At 42.3% G+C, this 25,548-nt stretch overlaps 2 protein-coding genes across 3 annotated transcripts in view; one reads left to right on the top strand and one right to left on the bottom strand.

Annotated features, from left to right (window-relative positions):
• Positions 1-13,038, top strand: part of Plpp1 (phospholipid phosphatase 1) — a 56,083-nt gene extending 43,045 nt beyond the window's left edge. For both annotated transcript variants that reach the window (XM_038321320.2, XM_038321319.2), the window contains exons 3-6: positions 3,062-3,342; positions 6,657-6,714; positions 11,729-11,905; positions 12,600-13,038. In XM_038321320.2, coding sequence (XP_038177248.1) covers positions 3,062-3,342; positions 6,657-6,714; positions 11,729-11,905; positions 12,600-12,722 — 639 coding nt within the window. In that variant the 3' untranslated portion in view covers positions 12,723-13,038. The remainder of the gene's footprint in view (positions 1-3,061; positions 3,343-6,656; positions 6,715-11,728; positions 11,906-12,599) is intronic.
• Positions 12,922-25,548, bottom strand: part of Mtrex (Mtr4 exosome RNA helicase) — a 62,974-nt gene continuing 50,347 nt past the window's right edge. The window contains exons 24-27 of the mRNA XM_038321318.1: positions 24,376-24,432; positions 23,135-23,297; positions 14,191-14,295; positions 12,922-13,173 (exon numbers count right to left, since the gene is read on the bottom strand). Coding sequence (XP_038177246.1) covers positions 13,121-13,173; positions 14,191-14,295; positions 23,135-23,297; positions 24,376-24,432 — 378 coding nt within the window. The 3' untranslated portion in view covers positions 12,922-13,120. The remainder of the gene's footprint in view (positions 13,174-14,190; positions 14,296-23,134; positions 23,298-24,375; positions 24,433-25,548) is intronic.

The raw sequence follows: 25,548 nt of genomic DNA, 5'->3' as shown, positions 1-25,548 counted from the left end.
GTCCCCACTAGAGTAGAGGGCAGTGGCAGAGCAGGTGCCTTGGCTGTGTGGTGTGGATGTGCCTCCAGGGCCCAACACAACTGTCCAAAGTGGAAATTAGACTTTATTAGCTTGAACCTTTAAAACAAAGTGTTTCAGGAGGAAGAGATGGCTCAGTGGTTGCTGCTTTTCCAGAGAATCCAAGTTCAGTTCCCAGCACCCATGTTGAGTGGCTTACAACCATCTCTAACTTCATCTTAAAAAACCTGACACACCCACAGAGACACATACACACACGTGTGGCACACCCACGAGACACATACACACGTGTGGCACACCCACGGAGACACATACACATGTGTGTAGCACACCCACGAGACACATACACACACGTGTGGCACACCCAAGGACTCAAGTATACACATAAATAAAAACTTAAAACCTTTCAGCAGTCTTCCTGAAGTTAGCTTTACATTTAGCAATGTATTCAAATTAGCATCAGCAGAAACAAACTCTGCTTGGGGCAGCAGCTTCATGTACTAATTTAAAATAATTCTGGTTTACTTAATTCAGTTTTTCAAGTACTCCTTAATCAGAATTGTATAAATTGAATTTCATTTATTAGAAAATAAATTGTGTGTGGGTGAGGGGGTGCCTTACTAAAAAAAAAAAAGTCATTGATTCAGACTTTGCACCGAGCCTCTGGCATGGCTTGCAGATGGTTTCTAACCATGCTGGTGGTATGTCGGAGAGAACCAGGAGCCAGGGGAGGGTTTCAGTACAGAGGCAACGGCCAGTGAGAAGTAAGTGAGGTTGATGAACATCTGCTCAACCCAGTCATTCATTTTTGGCTTTCGAGAAAGAATCAGGAGGAGATAAAGGAATAGAAGCAAGGAGAGCTGTCTGGGAGGGTGGAAAATAAGGAAATGCTCCAGCAATGCCGGACTCTTGGGGTTAGCAGGCCCTGGATGAAAGAGAACACTGTGAGGATGCTGTGCAGACAGAGTCTTTCGAGGGGACACAGAGGAGCTGGTAAGAGAGTGCTGTGAGCATAGGCCCGCAGGGATGGCTCGGCAATTTATAAGTGTTCTGCCTCCCTCCCTGAGCAGCCTCTTCTGTATTAATAATTATCGTATCCTTACTGTCTTAAGTAAATGAAACACAAGAAGTACTTTGAGTTGTAGGATTAGTTAGGCCACAGTTGGCTTAGGTGTAGACTTTGACCAAAGATTAAGAACAAGGTATAATGGGTCAAAGGTCAGGACAAATTACCAAAATGAGTTGAAGAATGGCTGTCATATGCAGCTCAAATACAGAAAACTAGATTTAGAGCTTCTTCTGGCTGTTTCTGTTAGAGGAGCGCATGTAGGTTTAAGAAACTATGCCTGCCGACGAAGCATATGTAACATTAGAGCCTGTGAGCCACCCAGTACAGGCATTAGCTCATGCTATTGCAGAGATGCTCTGGACACCAGAGCTGGTTTGCTTCATCAGTGGCAGGAGAGGGGGGGAGTGCCTGCAGCTGGTGCCGAGTGTGAACAGGAAGCCACCTGTGCACCTACTTCTGGAACATAACTGAGCTCGGGAAACGGCTGACAGCTGAGGCGTGGAGGGCCACGCTGCTCAACTGTGGTTGATCAATACACTTGGTGTGCTTCCCGCCACCAAAGATCAACTCAATAATGTGCTAGAGAAATCCGTTCACACTAGCAGCCCTTAATGACTCAAAGAGGCAATAGTCTTTAAATCAGGGCCACTGGACATTGGTAAGGGTGACCTTAGCACAGCAGTGCAGGTGCAGTGACCCCAGAAGTCCAGTTTCCTTCTCCTATGAGCGAGTCTCAGAAGAAGGGTTTTATGCATTCATTGACAGCTAGACTATTTTTATGAGGTATAATGTGTTGAAGGGTTTTGACTTTCACCCTGGACAGTACCTTTGGTTAAAGTTTATTGACACTGGGCTCCTGTGGCAAATTTAGCTTTCTACTGAAAAGGTAAGAAACCACCCAGCTTTACAGAATTCACAGAGTCAAGACTCTGACTCAGGGATCCTAGGATCTGTCGAGGCAGATGAGGAAAGAATTGCTGGCAACAGATTTTTGAGATTCCACTAAGAGGCAGCCGTTATTTCTTTCACCTATGGCGATGCTGGCTCCGCAGACAACCTTCCCTAAGTTTGTCTACGTTTAAGATGAGGTGGAGAAGGCAAGCGGTGTCTCAAGGGAAACTTGGTCACACAGCTCTCCACCTCCCTCCCACCCACAGGTTAGCACGCTTTCTGCTCCCTAAGTGTTTGTGTAGATAGCAGGCCCCAGAATGTGTCCTCTCGTCTTATGTAAGCAGCAAATTGCTAGTGTTTATAATGAAGCAGTCAGAATCCGGGTTTTTCAGGACAGTGGTGGTGAGCCTGTGAGGTTGTTCTGCCGTATGCTCGCTACACTGGCGTGCTCACCACCCAGCCTGACATCGTAGCAGTCCACAGATGCTCATGGGAAGACTTTAACTCCATTTTATAAAGCGGTGAAGAATAAGGGAGGAATCATCTGAAATCACCCCGGGAAGGAGGAGTCCACGTATTTGTTTGGTCTCCTAGTGGGACTTTTTCAAGGAGTCTGGTTTTCTCTGAGTCTTCCAGAAGACAGAACTTGGAGACTGTGGGACTGAATTACTCTTTTTAGTATGATGGATGTCTTTGACTCAAAGGAATGTTGAGAAAAAATGTAGACTGGTATTTTAAACAGGCTATATGAGGATGTTCGCTGGGGAGTTTGTATCTGAGTGAGCCGCATCTGTCTTGGGATCTATCACCTTAGCTGTGGAGCTCAGTTTATTTGAATACAGGAAAAGAACCTGGGCTGTTCCTTCATACAGACTGCACACTGCTTTTGGCTCAGCCTGGCCTCGGCAGTGGTGCCTACAGTCAGCCTGGGGCTGTGGTTAACTTTAGAATCAGATGTCTTAAACTGACTTTTTAAAGGGGGATTAGAACAAAGATCATTTGCAACTTAGCACTTGCTTTTCTGTTTGCTTGTTTAAAGGGCCTGCTTGTTGTTTTATCATCCTCTATTCCTTTCTTTTTCAGATGATTGCTGGAGAAAGTCTGTCTATTCACTTTAATGCCTTGCAATCAAATTCCTTTGTTGGCAATCACTATATAGCCACTATTTACAAAGCCATCGGAGCCTTTTTGTTTGGAGCTGCAGCTAGCCAATCCCTGACTGACATTGCCAAGTATTCTGTAGGCAGACTGCGTCCACACTTCTTGGCTGTTTGTGACCCTGATTGGTCAAAAATCAACTGCAGTGATGGCTATATTGAGAACTACATATGTCGAGGGAATGCAGAAAAGGTCAGAGAAGGCAGGTAAGTGTGTGGTCTCTGACACTTGTGTTACTTTGATATTATTTATTGGCTACAAGGCTTTGATGACTTGGAAGAGGAGCTGACTGCCACTTTGATAAGAGAAGCTAGGGCGAGCAGAGGAGTGAAATCGTGAACTCCAAAGGAATGGGTGGAATCCTGAACCACCCCAAACCCAGTTCTTGCTCCTTATTTACTGTTTAGGTCATGGTGGTTTTTGTTCATTTAGGAGCATTTTACTGAATCCTTTTATTATGATGTATGAGTACGTAAAATGAACCTGGACTACTTACTTCATGGTCAGTAACTTTTTCTTAAGATACTGGTTCATGGGCTGGAGAGATGGCTCAGAGGCCAAACTTTCTTCACTTACAGTAGGGCTATGTCTTGAAGAGTCACTGCACGATGAAAGTGTCATAAGTAAAATGTGTATTCAGTATACGTATCCAGCCTAAACATGTCACACAGTGACGTAGGTTAGATTCAGTAGAGTTGGCTTTCCTTCTTGGTCATGTGGCTGGCTGGTAGCTGTGGCTAACCACTAGTGCCTAGGTTCAGAGTTCTGTACTCAGTAGTGTATATTGGAAAGATCAAAAAAGTAGTCTTACTCAATGAGTGTTACTTTCCTATTGTAGTGAAGTGAAACAGGGTTGTAACGTAGAGTCTGTGTGCCCTCGCTGAGCACCCTTTAAAGTAGCTTCACTGTCTGCCGTAGTGAGGAGCTGCGGGCGCGTTCCGGCCGCCGGGGCTCCCGGCCACCGGGCTAGCTTATGCCCCAAAATGACAACACACCAATTGTATTCTTTTAAGCACTGCTTGGCCCATTACCTCTAGCCTCTTACTGGCTAACTCCCACATTTTGATTAACCCATATTTAGTAATCTGTGTAGCACCATGAGGGGTGGCTTACCAGGAGAGATCTTAACCTGCGTCCTTCTCGGCGAGGAGAGGCATGGCAACTGACTAACTTCCCAGCATTCTGTTCTGTCTACTCCACCCACCTAAGGGCCGGCCTATCAAATGGGCCAAGACAGTTTATTAACCAATGAAATCAACAGATACACCTACATCAGTCTGTAATCCCTACACATGAGATCTGTCCACCCTAAATCAAGGTTTTGAAGATTTCCATTGTATTAGGTTTTTACCTGAACTCGTGGTAGCCCTTGGGTCAACTTTCTGTCCTTACAGTTTCATATTTTCTAGAATGTCGTATGTGAGATCACTCAGTGAGGACCCTGATGTATCTGCCTTCTCATTTTAACATGTTTTCATGATTTGTCCATGTTCTTCTGGGAGGTTATTACAGATTGCTGATCCAGTCATCTGAAAGTTGACTGACATTTAGGTTGTTTCAATTTGGGGTTATGAAAAATAAAGCTTTAGCTGGGCATAGTGGTGCACACCTTTAATCCCAGCTCTTGAGAAGTAGAAGCAGGTAGATCTCTGAGTTGAGGCCAGCCTGGTTTACATAGTGGGCTCCAGGCCAGGCCAGCCAGGACTACACAGTGAGACCCTGTCACAAAGAATGAAATAAAATGTTATAAACATTGTCTGCATGTAATATGCCTGTTGTTTTACTTGAATGAATATGTAGGAGTATACATGCTGACCATACCAGTTCCAGTGTCACAGTGGGTGTAGCATTTTGCATCTTTCCCAGGAATGTGTGAGAGTCCTGGTTGTCATTTGTTATTAGTCTTTCTTGTTTTGGCCATCCTGTAGGTTTTCTGTATCTCAGTGGTTTTCATTTGCATTTTGTCCCTAAGTTGCTGGGTAACTTTCTGTGGCTTTTGTCCTTTCAGCCTGTCATCTGGGAAATCTCTACTCAGCTCTTGTTCTTATTTTTTAAAAAACAAAAACAACAAAAAAAGTGGGTCCCTTGCTCTCCTGCATTGTGAGTCACTTGTGCTAATGTCATTTTGAGACATTTTCATGTTGTGACATTTTTTTTCTCCAAATCTGTTGCTTGTTTTCTTTTTTCCTGGTATTTCTTGAAGTATAGAAGCATCAACCTTTAACAGCTTGTTTGTGTGTATGCACGGGGAGCCCAGAGGTCGGCATTGTGTGCCTGTTATGCCCCACCATATGTTTGAGCCAGCATCTCTGGAGTGTGCTGAGCCGATTCCATGAGCCTGACTTGCAGTGAGTACCAGTGAGCCTCCGGATTATAGGGCTCAGGTCCTCATGCTCCAGTGGCAAGCATTGTTCGGTGTGAGCCATCTCCCTGAAGTTTCCATGAAACCCTGTGTTGCGTTTGCTTTCCTAGTTTGTGGTTTGGGGATCCTAATGATCTATACCCTCTTGTGCTTTATAAATCCATGTTTAAGCTTAGCTCTTACAGGAGGTCCAGCATTTGAATTTATTTTTGTGTATAAGGAAAATAGTTTCCAATTTTTTCCAACAGACTAAGCAGTTTCCAGAATTACTGACAAGTCCATCTTTTGGGGGAGCGGGCTGACACAGGATTTCTCTGTATAGCTGCCCTGGAACTCATTCTGTAGACCAAGCTGGCCTCGAACTAAGAGATCTACCTGTCTCTGCTTCCCAAGTGCTGGGATTAAAGGTGTACACCACCACTGCCCAGCTAAATCACTATTTTAAATTTTACTAGGACTTTTGTTGAAATGTGGGTCTGCTGCTGAGTGCTCAGTCTGTTCCATTTATCCATGTGCCCTCTCTCTGCCAGTATTATACTGCAGCCTTATAGTAGGTCTTAAAACGAGGTCCCTTCATTCTTCATTTTAAAGCTTTCCTTGTCCATGGTAGGTCTTTGTGTCTTGTTTGCTAGAATTTTCATTGAGTTTGCTTCAAATCTTTATATTTGGGGTGGCTTGTAATCTTTTTTTAACATATTTTTTATTTTCTGAGTATCAGTGTTTTGCCTACATATATGTATGTGCACCAGTTTGTGCCAGAGGAGGGTGTCAGATCACTTGGAACTGGATTTACAGACAGTTGAGATTTCTCATCTGGGTGCTGGGACTCGAACCTGGGTCATCTGAGAGAGCAGCAAGTGCTCTTAACTGCTGAGCCATCTCTCCAGCCCCCACAGCTTTTAATATTTAACACCGGGTCTCCAAACTCACAGGATGGTGTTGTTCCATTTAATGAGGTTTTAGTTACCAGTGGTTATTTCCTTTCCCATCTTGTTCCACTTGTGACCTCCGGAGCCAAGGAGCTGCCAATCAAGAACCGTCCAGGACTGGGAAGTGGCCCTGGTTTCATCACAAGCATCAAATAGAAAAGAGAACAAAGGGAGGGGAAAGCCTCAGTTTCCAGGAAATAAAATTAACATTTCTCTTCTTTTCTCCTAGGTTGTCCTTCTACTCGGGCCACTCTTCGTTTTCTATGTACTGCATGCTGTTTACAGCAGTAAGTACTGCAGGTGGCAGGGGCAGCCGCTGCACATAGGTGTTTTCCTTCCCGTGTGGCATGTGGAATGTAGCAAAAGTACACATGTAGGAAGCTTGCTCCTGCTGTATGCTGACACTTTCAGGGTACAAAGCTTCTGTACTGTTTGGGCAGGGCACTGGGCTGGAGGCCCAGCAGCTTCATGATTTTCCTTCTACACTGTCCTGTGAGAAGTTTGATGAATGGAAGTGAAGGCAGTGTGGCTACTGCTGGAGCAGACATGTCATCTTCCCAGTTTCTGAAGTGTTTCCCAGAGACTTTGCATACTTGCACACTTGCCATATTCCTAGTTGGCACGGAGGAGTTAGAAAAGCTGGATGTGCACACAACTCACTGAACCAGAGATGATGAGTACGTAAGACAGGGAGTTAGTATACATTCTAGAAATCTTTGAAGTTCAGTGTGTGTGTGTACACATGTACTATATAAAATGTGTGCACCACCATTGCCCCACTATATATTTTTGGTTTTTTGAGACATGGTTTGTATAGTCTGGGCTCTCCTACTTCTGTAGATCAGATTGGCCTCAAACTCAGTTTTTATATTTTATAACCTTTTTGTACTTACATAATTATTTATGGCACTCTATGTTGCTTTTCCGGCATTTGGAGGGAAACCTTTACCCCCACAGATCAGCTAGAATTGTTTCTTTAAAAAAAAAATCTTTTATTGTGTTTAATTAGTGTTTATGTGTGTACTGTGGAGGCCAGGGGACAGCTGAAGTGTTCTTTTTCCCCATGTGGGTAACTGGGATTGAGCTCAGGTCAGTCTTGGTGGCAAGTGCCTTTACCTGCTGAGCCATCTTGATGGTCCTGTGTCAGTTTTCTTTGTAAGTTAATTTTTATATAGTTGTAATGCATGCAAGTTTGCAGATTCCTGTTTTTTTCCCTTAATATGACCATGTATTAAATATAACATGAATATTTAAAGATAAAAAATCCATTATATGGCTGCGACAGTCACATAGGTCTATAATCTAGCACTTGGGAGGAGTGTGAGTTCTGGGCCAGCTTCAGCTATGTAAGCCAAGCTCTGATGTGAATGTTGAGTGTACTCATAAAGTTAATTTGGTGTCAGAATTTAAAATCAACTTTAAATTTTTTATTTGAAAAAAAAAAACTGTAAAAAAATTCAAATGTTATAACATTCAAGTCCACAACCTGAAGCTTGCTTTCTCTTACAACTCAGCAGCTTTGAAGAGACTCAAATCTTTCTGTAGCTATGCCATGGAGGTGACTCATTTCAGGGTAGAGAACAGCACAGAGCACTGACATCCTCTGTTTATCTTATTAGGAAAAAATAGCACTTTTTCCAAAGGAACTAAATATGTTTTGTTTTCTAACTAGGATTCTGGGGAAGGCTGGGCTGGCCAAAGCCTGGTCTACCCACCTGTAGGACTTTGTCCAGAGCACAAGGTTGTAGGCAGCCATGATAGGCTTTGGAAGTGTTCAGCCAGACCTACCTGAGTGTCGGTGTCTCTGTCCTTGAAAGAGACCTATGATTCTGCTTCAGTTGCTATCAATGATTTGTATTTTACACTTTAGGAAAAAAACTCTTTCTTGTAATTTCCATGTAGGGAAAGTGTGGAATAACTGCTCCTCTAGAGGGAAGAGGCCTTGGAAGGGCTGCGGTCTGTGAGCTTTGCAATCTCTTGACAATCAAGGGCACTTGCTTTTTTTGATTACCTGAAACCTTGGAAGTCACACAGATAGAATTACCCTAGAGAGGGACTTAGTGGAGGGAGGCTAAGCTTGTCCTGTAGGATAACTTGAGGATCTGTTCACAACTATAATGTGGTACCTGAACCATTGTGAACCGTTTAGATAGATGTAAGCATTTGACAGGAGTCTGGGGAAGTTAGTGTGTCTGCCTGCAAGGATGACGACCTTAGTTCTAGCTGGGTGTGCTGACACGTGTCTGTAATGGTAGCGCTGGGGAGGCAGACAAGAAAGAGAATCTCTGGAGATGACTGGCCAGCAGTCTAGTGAACTTGTGAGCTCCAGGGTCAGTGAGAACCCTGACTCAAACACTGAGGCTCAAAGATGGCTCAGCAGTTATTGACTGTTCTTCCAGAGGACCAGGGTTTAATTCCCAGCACCTACATGGTGGCTCAAATTCCAGTCCCAGGAGACCCATTCAGACCTCCAGGGGCACCAGGCATGCAGATATGCATGCAGGCAGAACACACATGCACAAAACACAAGTGGGAAGAAATAGAGGAAGATACCCAACATAGACTTCTGGCCTCAATATGGCATATATACATGTACCCAAATTCTTAAACTCATGTGTGCACTTAACATGTAAACACACACACACACACAAAGAAAAAACAGGTAGATAGGTGTGTCATAAACCAAAGCATTTCTGGAGAAAAGCAATCACTTGTGGTTTCACTGACTTGACACAGTAGAAACATTTACTTGATTGGCATGTAGGCTTAGCTTTGACTTCTGCCCTGAACAAACAGTGTCTCCTATTTATATACAACACAACCTCCTCTCTCCTACATTCCTGAGATGGTGACTCATGTTGTTTCTCCTGGCATCTTGGCATTACAGGTCAGTCTCAGGTTTGGGTAGAGATACAGTCATTTAAAGTCTGAAGATTCCTGATAATTACAAATTAACTTCTAGTTAAAAATTTTTCCTAAAGCCCGTCCTTTTACTATTGTTGTGTCCTGGCAGGCAGCCCAGACCTGAGCTCAGTGCCAGGGAGGCAGCATCAGTGCCAGAGCTGGAGGGGCCCCAGGCAGGTCTGCTTTGCACTTGCTGTGACTCCTCTTGAATCTGGTTGGCTGCCAAAAAAAAAAATCACACATTTGTGTGACTGTCACAGTAGCCATGAGAGAGGACAACGAGAAATGTATCAGGTTTTTCGTGGATCCATCTTACGGAGGTTTATTTACATCATGGCCTGTGTCACACCTTCTCTCCTAGCAGCTGACCCCTCTCAGGTATAGACGGCTGCCTGTTTAAACCTATATTCCCTCACTTAGCTCCTGCCTTGAAATCTATAGTCACTGAGCACTGATCCTGTACCACTTAGCATTGTGCTTCTTAAAGATGTTTTCAACTATGGAGGAGCAGGTGATGAATTCATGGCTCAAAGACGAATTTGAATTAGAATCTCCATGAATGTCGAGAAGCCTGGACTAATGATGCCTGTTTTATACTTTTCTCTTGACCAGACTCATTCTCAAATGTAGGTGAAACAATTTAGCTTGTTGGGCAAGTATTTGTGTTGATAGTGTTGTTCAGGGCTTAAGGATTTTGGTAAAAGGTAAAACAGATATTTAAACTTTAAAATCTATTTTTTCCATTCTAAAAACAGCTCTCCCTGTTTTATGGTGTCATAAACATACACATTAGTCAGGTACCACTAAGCTACACATCCTTAGGCCCCAAATAACTGACCCCTTTGGCTCCAGTTTACAGTGGGAAGTAGGGAAACCTGTGAGACAGTAACAGTATTAATAAGGTCAGCCATTGGGCAAAACAAGCTGCAAAATGTTTTGCTTACCAGTTTATTTCCAGGTGAGATGATTTTATCATCTAATGGAGATTACTATATCATTTTGTGAAAACTAAATATAATTTTAGACTGTAGCCCCGACTGGCTATACCCTACCATAGGCGAGGTGGTTGGGGTGCTGTAATCTATTACACAGAGAGATTTCACAAACAGAGTCAGGTTCCAGTGAGGACCCTACTCTTGGCTGCACACCACGGACTTCTGCTGTAGCCTTACAGGATGCAAGTGATACTGGAGCTTTTGAGTCCCACCCCAGAGCACTGGTCCCATTTATGAAGGCTTTGCCTCCACGACCAAAGGCCTGATCACCTCTTTGGGTGTTAAAATCTGAGGGCATGTTCCTTGGTAATACAGGCAAGGGGAAAATACCCAAATTGTCTCAAATGTTTAAAAAGCCCAAAGGCCCAGTGTTATACTGTTAACACGAATTTGGAAGGCCTCTGCACTTTTGCCTATAGGTGGATTGAGCAGTTTCTTCCACTATCTTCTCTAGGTGTAACTATTGGTTGGTCAAGGCCTCTTCTAAGGAATAAGAAGTTGCGTGTATAATCTGCATTTCTTACAGTAACTGCAGAGAGCCTATCTCCCTCCCTCTTTTTCTCTAACTTGATGGACACTTGGTCTTGCAGTAAGCAGAGAGGTTCACCAGGATTTTCTAGAATCTTATCTGAAGAGTGGCTTGATAGGCACAGACTGCTTTTTTGGACATAAACCCATACCTGACAAAAAACCATAGCTGCAGGGCCATTGGCCATGCAGCATTTCTAGAGGATTCTGGTTGGTCACTAAGGCTAAAACTTGGCTGGGTTTACTCACCGGTGCTAGTTGGCTTGCTGAGATCTTGTCTTAAGTCACTGTGCTCACTAGAGCAGCAGTTCTCAACACCTTTGGGGGTCGCCTAAGACTATTAGAAAACATAGTTGCTCTTGTTTGACGATAGCAGAAGTCTTAGGTAAACAGGTTAGCTAAGCAAACAGCCCTTAGATGAGCTAAGCAGGAAACAAGACAAGTCTTGCCTAGAGCAATGGCAAACTCTTGTCTGGATTCTACCAGTTTATCCCAAGACTAGGAACAAATGACAGCACTACACACTACCAGAATTTTAATTCAAACTCAAAGGAAGAACTACCTTGAAATCCTGTCTAGAGTCACATTGAAGGCCTGCTTCACACGTTGAAGGGCATGGAGTAGCTAAATGGGCAATAAATTCTTCTAAATACAAGTTCTGGGGGCAATATTTGTGGCAGAGTGTGTGTGTGTGTGTGTGTGTGTGTGTGTGTGTGTGTGCACTTTAAAGTAGTAACTTAGACAATGTTTGCCTAAAGTTCTATTTCCTATGTAAATATTCTGATAATCTAAATCTCCTTAGAGGTGTGTTGAGACTCAGGTTTTCTGCTGGCTTGTTAAATGAACTATTCTCCCCCTACCCCTTTTCTATCAGCTTTATCTTCAAGCCAGGATGAAGGGAGACTGGGCAAGACTCTTACGCCCCACACTGCAGTTTGGTCTTGTTGCTTTATCCATATATGTGGGCCTTTCTCGAATTTCTGATTATAAACACCACTGGAGTGACGTGTTGGTCGGATTCATTCAAGGAGCTGTGGTTGCAATATTAGTTGTAAGTATACAGAGCAGCAGCCTGCATGCTGACACTGCTAAACATTTTGAAAAATCTGCAGTGAGAAACCTGACAAGGTAGAAAATGTGGCTCAATATTTCTGAATAAGAATCCTGTTTTTTGAGACAGGGTTTCTCTGTGTAGCCCTGGCTGTCCTGGAACTTGCTCTGTAGTAGACCAGACTGGTCTTGAATTCACAGAGATCCCCCTGCCTCCTATGTGCTGGTATTAAAGTCTTGTGCCACCTTTACCTCCACTCCTGGTAATAAAATCTTGCAGGACAGGTCAGACAGGTAAAAATTACTTCTTTGTGAAAGTTGTAAACTTCTTAGTGCTTTTACTGTCAAAAACATAGAGTAAACAAGTTTCTTTTTGCATGAATTGTATATGAATTCACTTATTGAGTTATCTTTTTAAGTGTTGGTTAAATGAAGCTATTTATTAAAAAGTAATTACATTTGGAAGAATTTTCTTCAAAAGATTTTTCTTTTAGCCACTTTTTTTCTTCTTTTTTGAGACAGTGGCGCACTGTGTGGCCTGGCTATCCAGTGCTGGTATTGAAGGCATACACCACTACCATCAGCCTAGCCAGTTTTATCTTACGTTCCTAATTGCTTCCTGAAATTTTGTATATGAATTTTAGACTTATGTAAATTATTATGTACCATTAAACCGTCTTCCCTCGTCTACACAGGCTGTGTATGTATCAGATTTCTTCAAGAACAGACATTCGTACAAAGAAAGAAAAGAGGACGACTCACACACGACTCTACACGAAACCACCGCTACCACATACTCAAGCAATCGCCATCCTTGAAGGGTGTGGGGAACTTGCCAGCTTTCTAAAGGAAACCGCTGGAGGCAGAAGGCGGGAGGATGCATATTACTTTCTGGTGTATAGGCCATTACAAGACTGCTGCTATACCTCTTGGATACACCCACTTTACCTGTGTATATAGTTACATTTAACACAATGATTATCTAATAATCCGATTTAAAAAAATCAAGCCTTCCACTAAGAACACTGCCCCACCTGTACATTTTTTAATTGAAAGATGCTATGTACAAATGTGTATGTTACATGCCTTCTTAGAATGAGATCCGATTTAAATACAATAAAATGCTTGAACCAACTCTTGAGATGGGAGAACCACTTGAACATGTGTAAGCTTTTGTAGTCAACTGTGATCAGACAGGTGGTGATTAATGTTGAATCTACAAGTAGAGGCTGGCAGCAAATACAATATCCCTCTTGATTTTGGTGATTCCTAAGGGAAAAGAAAATAATGCCGAAACTTTCAAGACCATAAAAAACTCGTGTACTAGGGTTTTACAGCTCAGTCCTAACTAAACTGGTAGGATAGGAAAACAACCTGGAATATAAAAAGCTGTTAGCTTAAGAGACTTCAGAACCACCTGAAGACCCTCAGGGGCAGTCCTTGCCCTTTGGACTGGCAACTGCACTGAGTGTGGTATGATCGCGAGTGGCGACTTAAGATGTCTCAAGTAGATGATCCCAATCAAGCAGTTATCTTTATATCAGAAGACATGGGGAACTTATATACTAAAGCAGGACAAGTATACATTATTTTTAAACTGTTTACATCGGCTGCCTCTGTCAACAGCTTAAATACTCAGTATGGGATGTAAGGTGATACAATACGTAAGAAATCACTAGCATGGACTGACTTTCTGGCCTGTCTTGTCTTGGCCAACATACATAGATGTGATGATAAAGCCATTTAGAAGTAGCGTGCTTCCCAACTCCCCACCCCAGTTTACAGTCTCGCCATCCTTCCTGCATGCTCTCCCTATACTCCTAGCTACGCTGGAGACTTGGCCATTTCCCCCATTCCTTACTTGTAGTCACTCTGCTCCAAGTAGAGCCTTGTGCTGTTGCCCAAACATTGTGAGCATATATAGAAGGCCTTAAATGTCATCTCTGTGGACGTCTCAAGGCTATTTTTTCTACTTTATTCTGGCAGACTTAATGTCCGTTGACTTATTTTATCTCCTTCCGATTATAAGCTCCAATAATTGCACTTTTATGTTCACTCTTACAGTTCTTAAAACAATGTTGGACACATAGTATTTAATAAATATGTATAAATGGGAATCTCTGTGCATAAAAAAATTCCCAAAAGTGTCCCATATAAACCTTCCAATTTAGATGACCCTCCACTGACTGACAGACAGTCCTAGATACCTCAAAATGTCCTTCTAAGTTGTGCCAAAGGCCTAACTTACATAAATTATCAGAAAAGGCTTATAAACTAGATTCTGACCTTCAGCAAATTTGTTCTCCAGCTCCGTGTTTCCAATGGCTTTTGCTGCTTGACACATCTGTCGAAGCAGTTCTTCCAGGCGCCTCATACAACGAATTATGCTGCCTGGACAGAAAAGGAACCAGTGGGTTACTTGTGAATAAACCAGGGAGAGTAAAGCACTTGTCAAGATGCAAAGCAGGAGAACATGATTTGGCTGTTAGAGAAAAGGTTTAATTAACCCTCACTTTTGATTAATGGTATAGTAAGACATAATCTAAGGATACATTGGCAGAGGTGGGTAAACCAACTGCCCTGGCTGCAAAGAGAGAACAACTTGAGGAAGGTTGCCAAGCATGACAGCTTATTGGGCTGTAAGAATCAGGAAGCAGGTCTATGGAGACAGTGCACCAGGGCCTAATAGAGTACCACTTCCCAGGGCCCTGGGGGAACCCTACTTAGAATTCTGGATACCACATGCACTAGCTATGGAGAGAACAGGGTTAGCATGTTTCATCATGTTTTCTTTACAGAAGTAGCAGAGAAGAAACAAACCCTTCCCTTTAGATTGCAAGTCCAGGACAAGTATCTATCAAAGCTAAAACTGTAGGCAGTGCTACTAGTTAGACTTGTGTAGGAAGAGACCTGACCTTTCCCCAAAGTGTGCCCAGAAATTAAAGTGAGATCTGGGGATTTCACTCTAATGTCTGGACTGCATTAGGAACATCGTTTATCTTAAGCGCAAGCTGTATGAGAGGCAACCACACTGATTCCTCGTAACACTGGACAGTTCATTATTATGAAAACTGATAAATGTTAACCACTGCTCAATATCAAGGGTCCTCCTTACTGCTTGCACCCTCCACCTCAGGTTCCAGTATGTCCAAGGGGACACGATCCTAAGCAGAATGCAAATGGAAGCTGGGTGTGGCGGGGCACAGCTGCAGTCCCTCCAGCACTCAAGGAGCTCGATGAATGAGGCCAGCCTAGTCTACATAACAAGACCATGTCTCCCAATGGGACCTTCCATGAGAGCTCTACCACTGAGCTGCACCCCTAAGTCCCAATAAACATCATCTAAAATGAAAGAAGACAAGTGCAGGCTGTTTCTAATGGAGTTTTGTGATGTTACTTGGCTCCTGATGAGAAAGCTCATTAAATGAGTCAAAGGTGAAAGGTAGTTAACTCTATGGATTACTCATTGCTGTGGTAAAAGACTCAGCTAAACTAAGGGAGGAAAGATTTATTTTGGCTTATGGCTTAGCAGTCCACCATGGAGAAGTCATACTAGGTGTGGTACAGGGAGCATGTACTATGTCATGACTTTGGTTCTGGGAACATGACTACAGCACCATGGGATGAAGAAGACAAATGCCGAAGAAACAACAAACACAGAGTAGCTGGCTTGAGGGGCTATGGTCTCTCTGATGGAAGGCACTGCTCTGCAATCTGGAACTCAGTGTGTTTATTATGTAGAGGCGGGCAGTCTCTAGGGAGCAGCATCAGGTTGCAGTCATCTGGGAAGAAGCCTTGTGCTAGTTTATTTTTTTCTCTCCACACACTGCCCAAGCATTTATAAAAACATGTACCTGAACTAGAGGAAGGCCTTGCCATTCCTCTGAGCTCACCCGGGGAAGAAGACTTTGCCATTTCTGTGAGACTGAGGCACTGGGATCCTTGACATGGCTGTGCCCATGTCAACAATAAGGATTCACTCAGGGCTTCCTCCACTCCCCACAAGCATGTTCCCATCTGTGTGGATCTGTGTGGCAGGAGCGAGGGCAGGGAGGAGGGCCAGAATGACTCTCAACACCCCCTGGACCCACAGGTCCTACAACATGACAAAAGAGAAAGAGCATCTGGGGCCCAAATACATAAATACATAAGCCTACAGAGTATATTTCACACTCAATACATAAGCCTACAGAGTCTATTTCACACTCAAACCATAAAAATGCCAGAAAAGGCAAACTCCACAAATACAGACATTAAAAACTAGATCAAGAATGATAACTTCAGTCTCACATCTTTTAGTCTCAAAAGCTTCCTTACATGTTGGAGGAGTAAACTATGCTTAGAAGACAGAATAAAATCAGATTGATATGTCTGAGGAAAGCTGGTGTTGTCCAGCATTTCCTGGGCACTTGACTGCAGGCCTGTGCTATGTTTTGTGAAGTTTTCATTAGGGAGGGCTTTACAATTCCATGAGGCAAGTACTACTGTTATCCCTAGTCTGCAATGAGGTAAAGGAGAAATTTCAGAGCTTTGTATACAAAGTGACCAAGGTCAGAGACAGAATTCACGTCAGGCCAGAGGCTTGGCTCACTGGGACAACAGGACTCATGCCTGCTACCCAAGTCTGAAGACCTAGATTTTTTCCATGGAAGCCAAAGTGGAATAAAAACATTGAATACTGAAATTTTTCCTGACCTCTCCATGCATGCCATAGCACATATAAAGTATTTTAGAGAAAAAAATAAATAAGAGTCCCACTGTCTACTCTAATTCACATAAAATGATTTAGCTAGGATTTTAAAAGTACATTACATTTATAGGCCCTAAATTATAATTCAGTTATACCCTTAAATTTTATAAATACTTTATTAAGTTTTTGGCTTTAAACTTTTCCTAGGACTACTCAATGCTGGTAATATAAACCAACAAATCTTGCATTAATATGCTTTAAGGAGCAGTTAAAGGTCAGATAAAGGTTCTTCATTCTGCATGCTCGACAGTCCTTATTAACAGCAGCAATCTCACTGAAACAGCAGCACCAGAATTCTGCCACTATGAAGGACTGACAGAGGGAAACTATCATCCCTAGAGATGTGATGGGAGTAAACACTATATAACACTAAGAAAGCATGGGACAACAGCACCATATTCATTAAATGCTGTCTCAAAATGCTAGTTTCAAAATGAGACTACCCTCAAGAAAACAGGTGCAACTGACAATTTGTCCAGGATCATTAACCCAGGTAGGTAATAATAAGCTTAGAACTATGTTTTAGCCACTGATATGTTGGTAGTAGGAGACATAGGCAAAAATTACAAGCAGTAAGGCTGGGGAAATGGCTCAGCAGTCAAGAGCACTGGCTATTCTTCCAGAGGACCTGGGTTCAACCCCCAGCCTCCACATGGCAGCCATTTATGTTCTGGCTTGCTCAGACATGGTGCACATACATACAGGCAAAACAAAAAGTAGAAATTTAAGCAGTTTATCATGCTAGGACAGCAGCAGAAAGGATGTGATTTAGGAAGATGACAGAATTTCAGATGCCCTTGGGAGTCAGAAGGAGAAGGTGAACTGAAGGCTGACGGAAAGCTGGGCTGGTGTTGAGACATGCACAAGGAGAGCAATGAAGGTGAGAAACTGCTTCTTGAGGAAACTGGAAGGAAGCCCAGAGAGATTTTCTCCTCAGGAGAGCTCCTGAGGTAGAAGGATTTGGGAACACATTTCAGCCATGCTGTCTAAAATCTGAGAAGAGTAGTCAACCAAAGGATACTTACAAGTGAAGTAGTGTGTACACACAGTGAGTGCTAAATACTGACACTTTACTACTGTTTTTAGGAAGGTCTGACACCATTCTGAGATTAGAGAGCATAGCTCTTGGGCTGGAGAGATGGCTCAGTGGCTAAAAGCACACCCTGCTCTTCCGGAGGTCTCAGGCTTGATTCCCAGCACCCACACAGCAGCTCATATTGCCTGTAACTCCAATTCCAGGGGATCTGACACACTTTTCTGAATTCCTTGGGCACCTGTATGCATATAAACATATAACCACCCCTAACCCTGGCAACATGCACAGATTTAAATTAAAAAAAAAAAATAGTTTTCTTCAGCAGAGAGCACTTTTGCAAAAGCACAGAGGAAGCCAGTCAGCAGACTGACCCAGGTGACTAACAGAAGGCAGAGGGAAGAAGACTCCCTGCTACCTGAGGGCTTGGAGAATGTTCACTCCACTGCAGCCTCCAGAGAATGAGGATGTGGCTAATCGATATCCACCTACACTTTCCTTCCTGCTAGTGAGGAGACTCCTATGGCCCTAATAAACTTGAGGAAATTTGAAAAACAAACAGGTTTTCTGCTTCTATTACTTGTGTGTGTAACAGAATATAGTCCCAGAAGACACTTTCCAAGTAGGCCATTCCCAGCACAGCTACTGCTATTTTACTAATGAGACAAAGAGGCAGTTAGTGCCTTTTCAAGTTCAGACTAATACTAGCAGATCTAGGATCAGATGTCAAGAGTTGCACACCTTTAATCCCAGCACTCAGGAGGCAGAGGTAGATGGATCTCTTGTGAGTTTCAGGCCAGCCTGGACTATAGAGTGAGTTATAAGCCAGCCAGAGTAACATGGTAATACCCTGCCTCAAAAAGGGTGACTGGCGGGAGGCGAGAGGCATTCTGACACAGCCCTCCAAGTCTGAAAGAGGAGTGTCTACTGGCTTTCCTTTACAGCAGTGGGTTCCTTTTCAATCTCTGAGTTCAGTCATGGAAGAATTTTAGACCTTATAAGCTAGAAGCCTTGTACAGCTTAGTACTATCATTGCTCTCATCTTGAACTTGGATGAGGAAGGCATAAAAGGAACAGATGAGAATCTGTGAGCTCAATGAGGAAGAATACTCAGGTACTGGTCTTCAAGAGGAAAATTAGAGCAAGTCTCAATGGTATCTGAAGGACAGTTGCCTGTGGTGAGACAGGAAGGCTAAAAATGTCCCAAATGAAGAGACTAAAACACACAAAGCAAGCACACATAAGAAAAGTTAACCCCCAGTTCTTCCTCAGCTCCAAGTGCAAGGATTATAGTTGCGCACCACTTGGAGAGATGGCTAACACTTCCATTCTAATACATGAACGTATTCTCAAATTTTAAAATTAGGCCATAGCTACAAAAGCTAAAAGACAAAACAATGCCATTCTAACTAGATGCTACGTAAAGAGATGATCACTGAGGTACAGGGCAGGTCCTACAGGTACCGCAACTCAGTAGTTCCAAAATGTTCTAACAGCGCAGTGCTATGCAATCCAGCTACTCGGGAGGGTGGGGCCAGCCAGGACTGTACAGCAAGACCCTGTCTTAAAATGAAAAAAAGATTAAAAGCTCTGGAAATGTAGCTTGGTAGCAGTGCCTTCTGAGAATGTGCACGGCTCTGGATTATGCATACAATCCAAGGAAGTTTATCTCTCTACCTTTCCTTCCAAATCCCCTTCACTGGCCTATTGTCAGCCATCTGGTATAAATACTTGTACCAGGCCCCAGCTGATGGGGTTATCCAAGCTGTAAATGAAATGTAAATAACAGCCCTGTATATGAGCTCACAGCACAGCAGAACTGATACACACTGGCTTTCTCTCGTGTTCTCAAGGTTAGGTAGGGATGCAGGCTCCACGCCCACCTCAGAAGGAAAGAAGAAATGCACTCAGAAGCTTCTAGAGAAACCAAAGGCGTGGGACAGATGAGGTAACGAGCATGCAGCCATGTTATTAAATGCAAACTATTAAAAAAAAACTGAACAAGGCAATGGTTTCAATGGAAATTCACAACATTTTGGAAAGGAACAGAACTGGTTCACAGGCAATGTAGAATTGCTCAGTCGTCCACTAAAAATGACACCAAAAGAGAGGTACTCTCTCACACTTGTTTTAAGTAATTTCAAATGTATACCAAGAAATACAATTTAATGTTCTTTTACTATTTCGACAAATATAGGCAATGAATTTTAACCAGAATCTGCCAAAGTTAGCAGGAGCCACAGCATTACAAATAAATTCAGACAGCACATAAAAACTAAAGCAAGAAAACACAACCAGGTCAGGGCACTCACACACTGTTAGTTTTGAGACACAGCTTCAGGAGAACACTGAGGGAGGAGAACAGGACACTGGGTACAGGCTGCATATCCAATGGCTCTGGGTATTGTCCCAGAGTCCTGGAAACAGATCACTGTATACCATAAACCCCAACTGTCCATAGCTCCAGCAGCAGAGGCTGCTCCCACAGGGTGAGTGGAGACTACTGTTGAGCAGTGAATTAGCGAACACCTTTCCAACCTACTGCAGTTCTATGAGTTCAAGACTTGCCTCCCTCCCAGCAGTCCGCCTCATTAGTGACAAAGCTGCAAACATGCACCTCACTCCCACACTATCACAAGTTGGTATTAACTAGTGCTGATATCTTTTCTTCCTCCCAGAAATTCAATTTTTGGTAGTCATTGCCTTTTCTTTTCCAAATAAGTATAAATATGCTGGCATAAATCCACTATTCTAAGTACCTTCACTTGTACAGTTTGCAAGCACTGTCTTCTCAATGCCTTGGAAGAACTTACACTAGGTGAGAACTGATGTGCTCACTCGAATACTACACAAGTCAGAGGTTTGGTCTATTAGTGGCTGTGTAACGATCACATATCTAATTCTAAACATTTTAATCAGTTCCTCAAATATCCTGTTCTTATTAAGACATCATATCCAACTCTGACTTCACAAGCTATGGCAACCATTCATTAGCTTTCTGTCTCTACAGACTATCATCTGTCTCTTCTAACACGTTTAAGACTCATCCATACTGTGACATGAATTAATTAGCACTTCTTTCTATAATAAAAACTTTCAAGATATGGGTAGGCACAATTGATTTACCTATTATGAATACATAAACTACCTGTTTTTATAGAAGAGCATTTTCATATGCACTGCCTTGCTTGCAGGAAGGAACAAAACAAAATCATTCTCTTAAGGACAGAAAGCAGTTTCCATAGAGAGTATTTCTGCCTAAACTACAGCTTTCTACATCACTGAGGTTCAGACCCTGCCTAATTGCTGCTGTTTGGTCCCACATACGTCTTGTAACTCTTATGCCAACTCTCTCTTGAAGGCAGAGAGGTTGCCTGCACCGTACTTAGCATAGTACTTGATCCCTACTAGAGTCTCAGGATTATTCATTAACTAAGTATGCACTGATTACTAAGTGACCTATTACTAAATTTGTACCACTGTTGAAACACAAACAATGAACATAAGTAAAATATTATTCAACTATTATCAGCAAAAGTCCTTTCCAACATAGAGTAACCTGTCCCAGGGAAAGGGCAGAACTGCCCTATAGACACCATCAGGAGAACATGTACTGAACAGCATTTGCCTCAAAAATCCTACGACAGGTAGAAGGAAATAACTTCAACACATAATTCATAAGGATCTCCCAATGCCAAATGCTTGTCAGACAATGGGAACAGCCAGTGTTTAAGTCCTAACAGATTTACCTGGGTGGGTACATTGAAACACTAAGCATTAGCTTATATAATCACTCAAATTTAGTTTGATGAAATCCTACTCATTTTTCAAGGCAATGGAAGTAAATATTTTAATTTTAAAAGTTCCTCAAATAGATCTCAATATAAACCTTTTTCTTGCATAAGACATCCCATGGCTATGATCACTAAGTGTTAACTGGCCCAGTTAATGTTTGAAGAGCTCTACAGTAATTGTTTGAGTTCATATGTAAAAACCCTGGTACTTCCTGTTTAAGAAGAATGTTGAGACTCTTTTTAGGAAGAGATACTAAGGCTTTTGTTTGTGATACTGAAGACACGCTGTCTGGAGCTAGAGGTTGATGTCTAGTGTATTCCTTAATTGCTCTCCACCTCAGGTTCTGATGCAGGCTCCCGGAGCTCAGCTGGGCCTCTGAGCACCAGTGGCTCTTCTCTTTCCACTCCCTAGTGCTGGATTACAGGTATGTGTTGCTGTGCCTGGCTTTTTACATGGTGCAAGGGATCCAAACTCAGGTCTTTGTGTTTATGCAGAAAGCACTACCACTCATAAACTACCTTTCCAAAGCCCTGGATATAAACAAAACAGCCCCCCCCCCAAAAAAAACCCAACAACAACAACAAACACCAACAAAGCAATTCAACTATATTCTATCTTATGCTCACTCCACTCTTAACACAGGGTCTCACCTGGCTGGCCTGGAACTCACAAAGATCTGCCTGCCTCCCCCGCTGAGTGCTAGGACTACAGGTATGTGACACCAAACCTGGCTATTGTTTGCTTCTTAACTATTACTTTAAAACAAACAAACCTATCTCTGTACCAGTATTCCTAATGTCACTGGGACTTCTTGGAGAAGCAGGCGTTGCACACACATGAACGCTTGTATTAGTAATTCTTGCTGTTATTATATAGTGAATTAGCATAGTTTGATCCTCATCTTGCAAAAGCTAGGCAACAAAGAAGTGGCGATAGCATTATTTCATTGCTTTGGTACCTCTGAAACACAAATTCTGTTCTACACCGACCTAGATTCCTGTGTGTTAGGGAAGGCTCACAAATCTGTTATGCTTCCTTCTTTTCACAGACTCTATTATTGCTACCTATTAGGAGCTATTAAGACCTCATCATCTTTGAGCATGAGTTTTCTGTGGGTAGAGATGATATGGAACATAGTAGGGTTTAAGAGATGAAGTTTCAACTTGATATGCCACGTTTGGTTGATATCCATGGGAGGCCTGCCCTTTTCTGAGTAGAAACGAAGGAGGAATAGATTGGGGGGGGGGGGGGGACAGGGGAGGGCTGAAGGGAGAAGGAAAGGAGGGAGGGAAAAGTGCAGTCGAGATATACAAATAATATTCATAACCATAATATCATTTAAAAAAAGACAGAGGGGCTGGAGAGATGACTCAGCAGTTAAGAGCAATGTTTGCTCTTTCAAAAGTCCGAGTTCAATTCCCAGTAACCACATGGGGGCTCTCAACCATCTGTAATAAGATCTGGAGCCCTCATCTGGTTTGCAGGCATACGTGCAGACAGAATACTGTATATATAACACATAAATATTTTTTTAAGAAAGGAGAGAGAGAAAGAGAGAGAGAGAGAGAGAGAGAGAGAGAGAGAGAGAGAGACAGATGAAGTTTGAAGCCACACTGCCGTCACACTTCACTGGTAACATCATACCCTCATACCTTCAAAGACATCTGTCATTTTGCAGATATGAGCAAATGTGGCTCCAGTTGCCCAGGTATACACCACATCCATCAGGTGAGGCTTGAACGAGCTTAGGTAAGTGTCTTCATCAATCTCCAGTTTTGCTTCTGCTGAAACCTTTGCAATCCTTTTAGCACATTCCTTTTAAGAATAAAGGACAGGGTTAAAATTCTTTACTGAGTATCTTCCATATCACTAACGGTTTCCGAAGCCAGGATTCTACAAAATCGCTTTCCTATTTGAGGAGAGCACAGGTTTCAGCGTTGTCTCTGTGAGTTGATCATCCTGCTTCTAAGCAGGCACAGCACACAGCACACAGCACACATGCTTGCAAGTGATCACACAGCCAGACCCTCCTACTGTGTCAGTCAGTGCTGGGACATGCCCAGGAGATGCATAAACTCTATGCCAGATTACATTTACTACAAATCCTACAACTCACTACACTTACCCAACAACAGCATCTAAAGAATCTCTAATTGTCTTAAGAAGGAACAAAGGGCTGAAGATGGTGGAGCAGTTAAAAGGGCTTGTGGCTCTTCCAGAGAATCTGAGCTGGGTTCCCAGAATCCACACCAGGTAGTTATAAGCACTTTTAACTCCACCTACAGGAAATCCAATGCCCTCTTCTGTCCTCTGTGGATATCTGAACTCACACACACACACCACCCCTCACATAACATACAATCAAAAAATAATAAAATCAAACATTTAAAATCATTATTGAAAAATGAAAGCTAATAAAATACTAGAACTAAATGTTATTTTTTAATACTGAGGAAAATGGTGGCTGGATAGATGACTCAGTGGTTAAGAGCACTGACTGCCCTTTGAGAGGACAATTCCTAGTACAAGCATAGTGGTTAAAAACATTTGCAGTTTCAGGTTCAGAAAACCCACATATGACACCCTCTTCTGGCCTGCATGGGCACCGAACACATGTGGTTTTACAGAAATACACATAGGCAAAATATCTGCATACATAAAATAAAAATAAAGAAAATCTAAAAAAAAAAAAGCATGGTTAATACCGAGGAAGAAAAATAAGTAATAGTTAGTATACCTTATTCATATTACTTAGTTTTAAATCTGCACTTATAAAAATAAAAAAAGCTAATAAAATATAATCAAATGGCACAACTGATATCAAGTGCATTTAATCTGTGGAGTGATACAATGCCATGATTAACCTGACAATCTTTTATAATCACTAGCTTACCTGCATTTGTCGAAGTGGTCCAGCCAACTGTTCTGTTAGTTTGGGCATCTCACTAGACTGTGATAAAGAAAAAGAATATGAAATATGAAAACCTGAGCAAGTACTACCTGCTTGCTGAAATGAAGCAACACTTTTTATATTCTCTCACCCCCAATTCTGAGACTTAGATCGTCATTATCAAGTTCACTATTCTAGTCAGCTCTGGTTCCCCTCACATCAGCATTCTCACCACCGCAGTCCACACCGCAGACAGCACTCACTGCTCACTCTGCCAGCTGTGCTAGCCAGGCAGTTCCTATGACTATAAACGGAACCATGGACGAAGCAAATACTATAAATATTAGTGTAGCTATCAACAGTTTAATCATACCTTAATTATGAAAACTTAGCTTACAGGAAAGTTTATAGAGTGAAAATGTAGGGAGTATTTAAAATACTGTGCCTAATTTTATTTTTATCCAGGTATTTCTAATTGTTTAATTAAATACAAGATAGTTCCAAGTTTAATTCAACTTAATACTTTTTATATTTGTTATATACCTGAGGCTGGCCTTAAACTCAGAGATCCACCTGCATTTGCCTCTTTAGTGCTGGGATTAAAAACATATGCTACATGGCCAGCAGACTTGAATACTGCTCTTCTTGACAGTAAAATTTGTTAATTTCTAATTTAGATATTTAGATAAAACAATTTAATCTATCATTATAACCAGGTAAATAAAATTAGACAAGCTACTTGAATTCTCTGAGGATATAAAAGTATGTGTCAGGATAAAGAAATACTCATATCATATCACAGCATGTATTGGGGTGTCAAGACTTAAAGAAATGCCAAAGTGCATGTGCGTGTGTGTGGTAAAAACAGGTGCAGAGGCCAGAGGCTGTCCTTCAAGTGTTGTGTAGGTTCCTGCTTTCCTGCCTTGTGAGCTAAGGTTAGCTGTCCTGCAAGTTTCCTGAGATTCTTCTGTTTCACCTCCCATTTCCCATGAATACTAGGAATTCAGGTACTTGCACTACGAGGCCTGGCTAACTGGTTAACATTTTAAAAGGCAACTATAGAGCAGTTGCAATATTATCTGCATAGCATACAGGACTTGGTTTTGATTGGTGTATGTGTGTAAACACATTTCATAAGAAATCATGGACCATGTTTTATGTTACTGCTGTAAAAAC

The sequence above is a fragment of the Arvicola amphibius genome, chromosome 3 (assembly GCF_903992535.2).
Source record: "Arvicola amphibius chromosome 3, mArvAmp1.2, whole genome shotgun sequence".
NCBI classification, from domain to species: Eukaryota; Metazoa; Chordata; class Mammalia; order Rodentia; family Cricetidae; genus Arvicola; species Arvicola amphibius.
The sequence above is the reverse complement of the archived record's forward strand: the minus strand, read 5'-3'. Positions and strand labels throughout refer to the sequence as shown.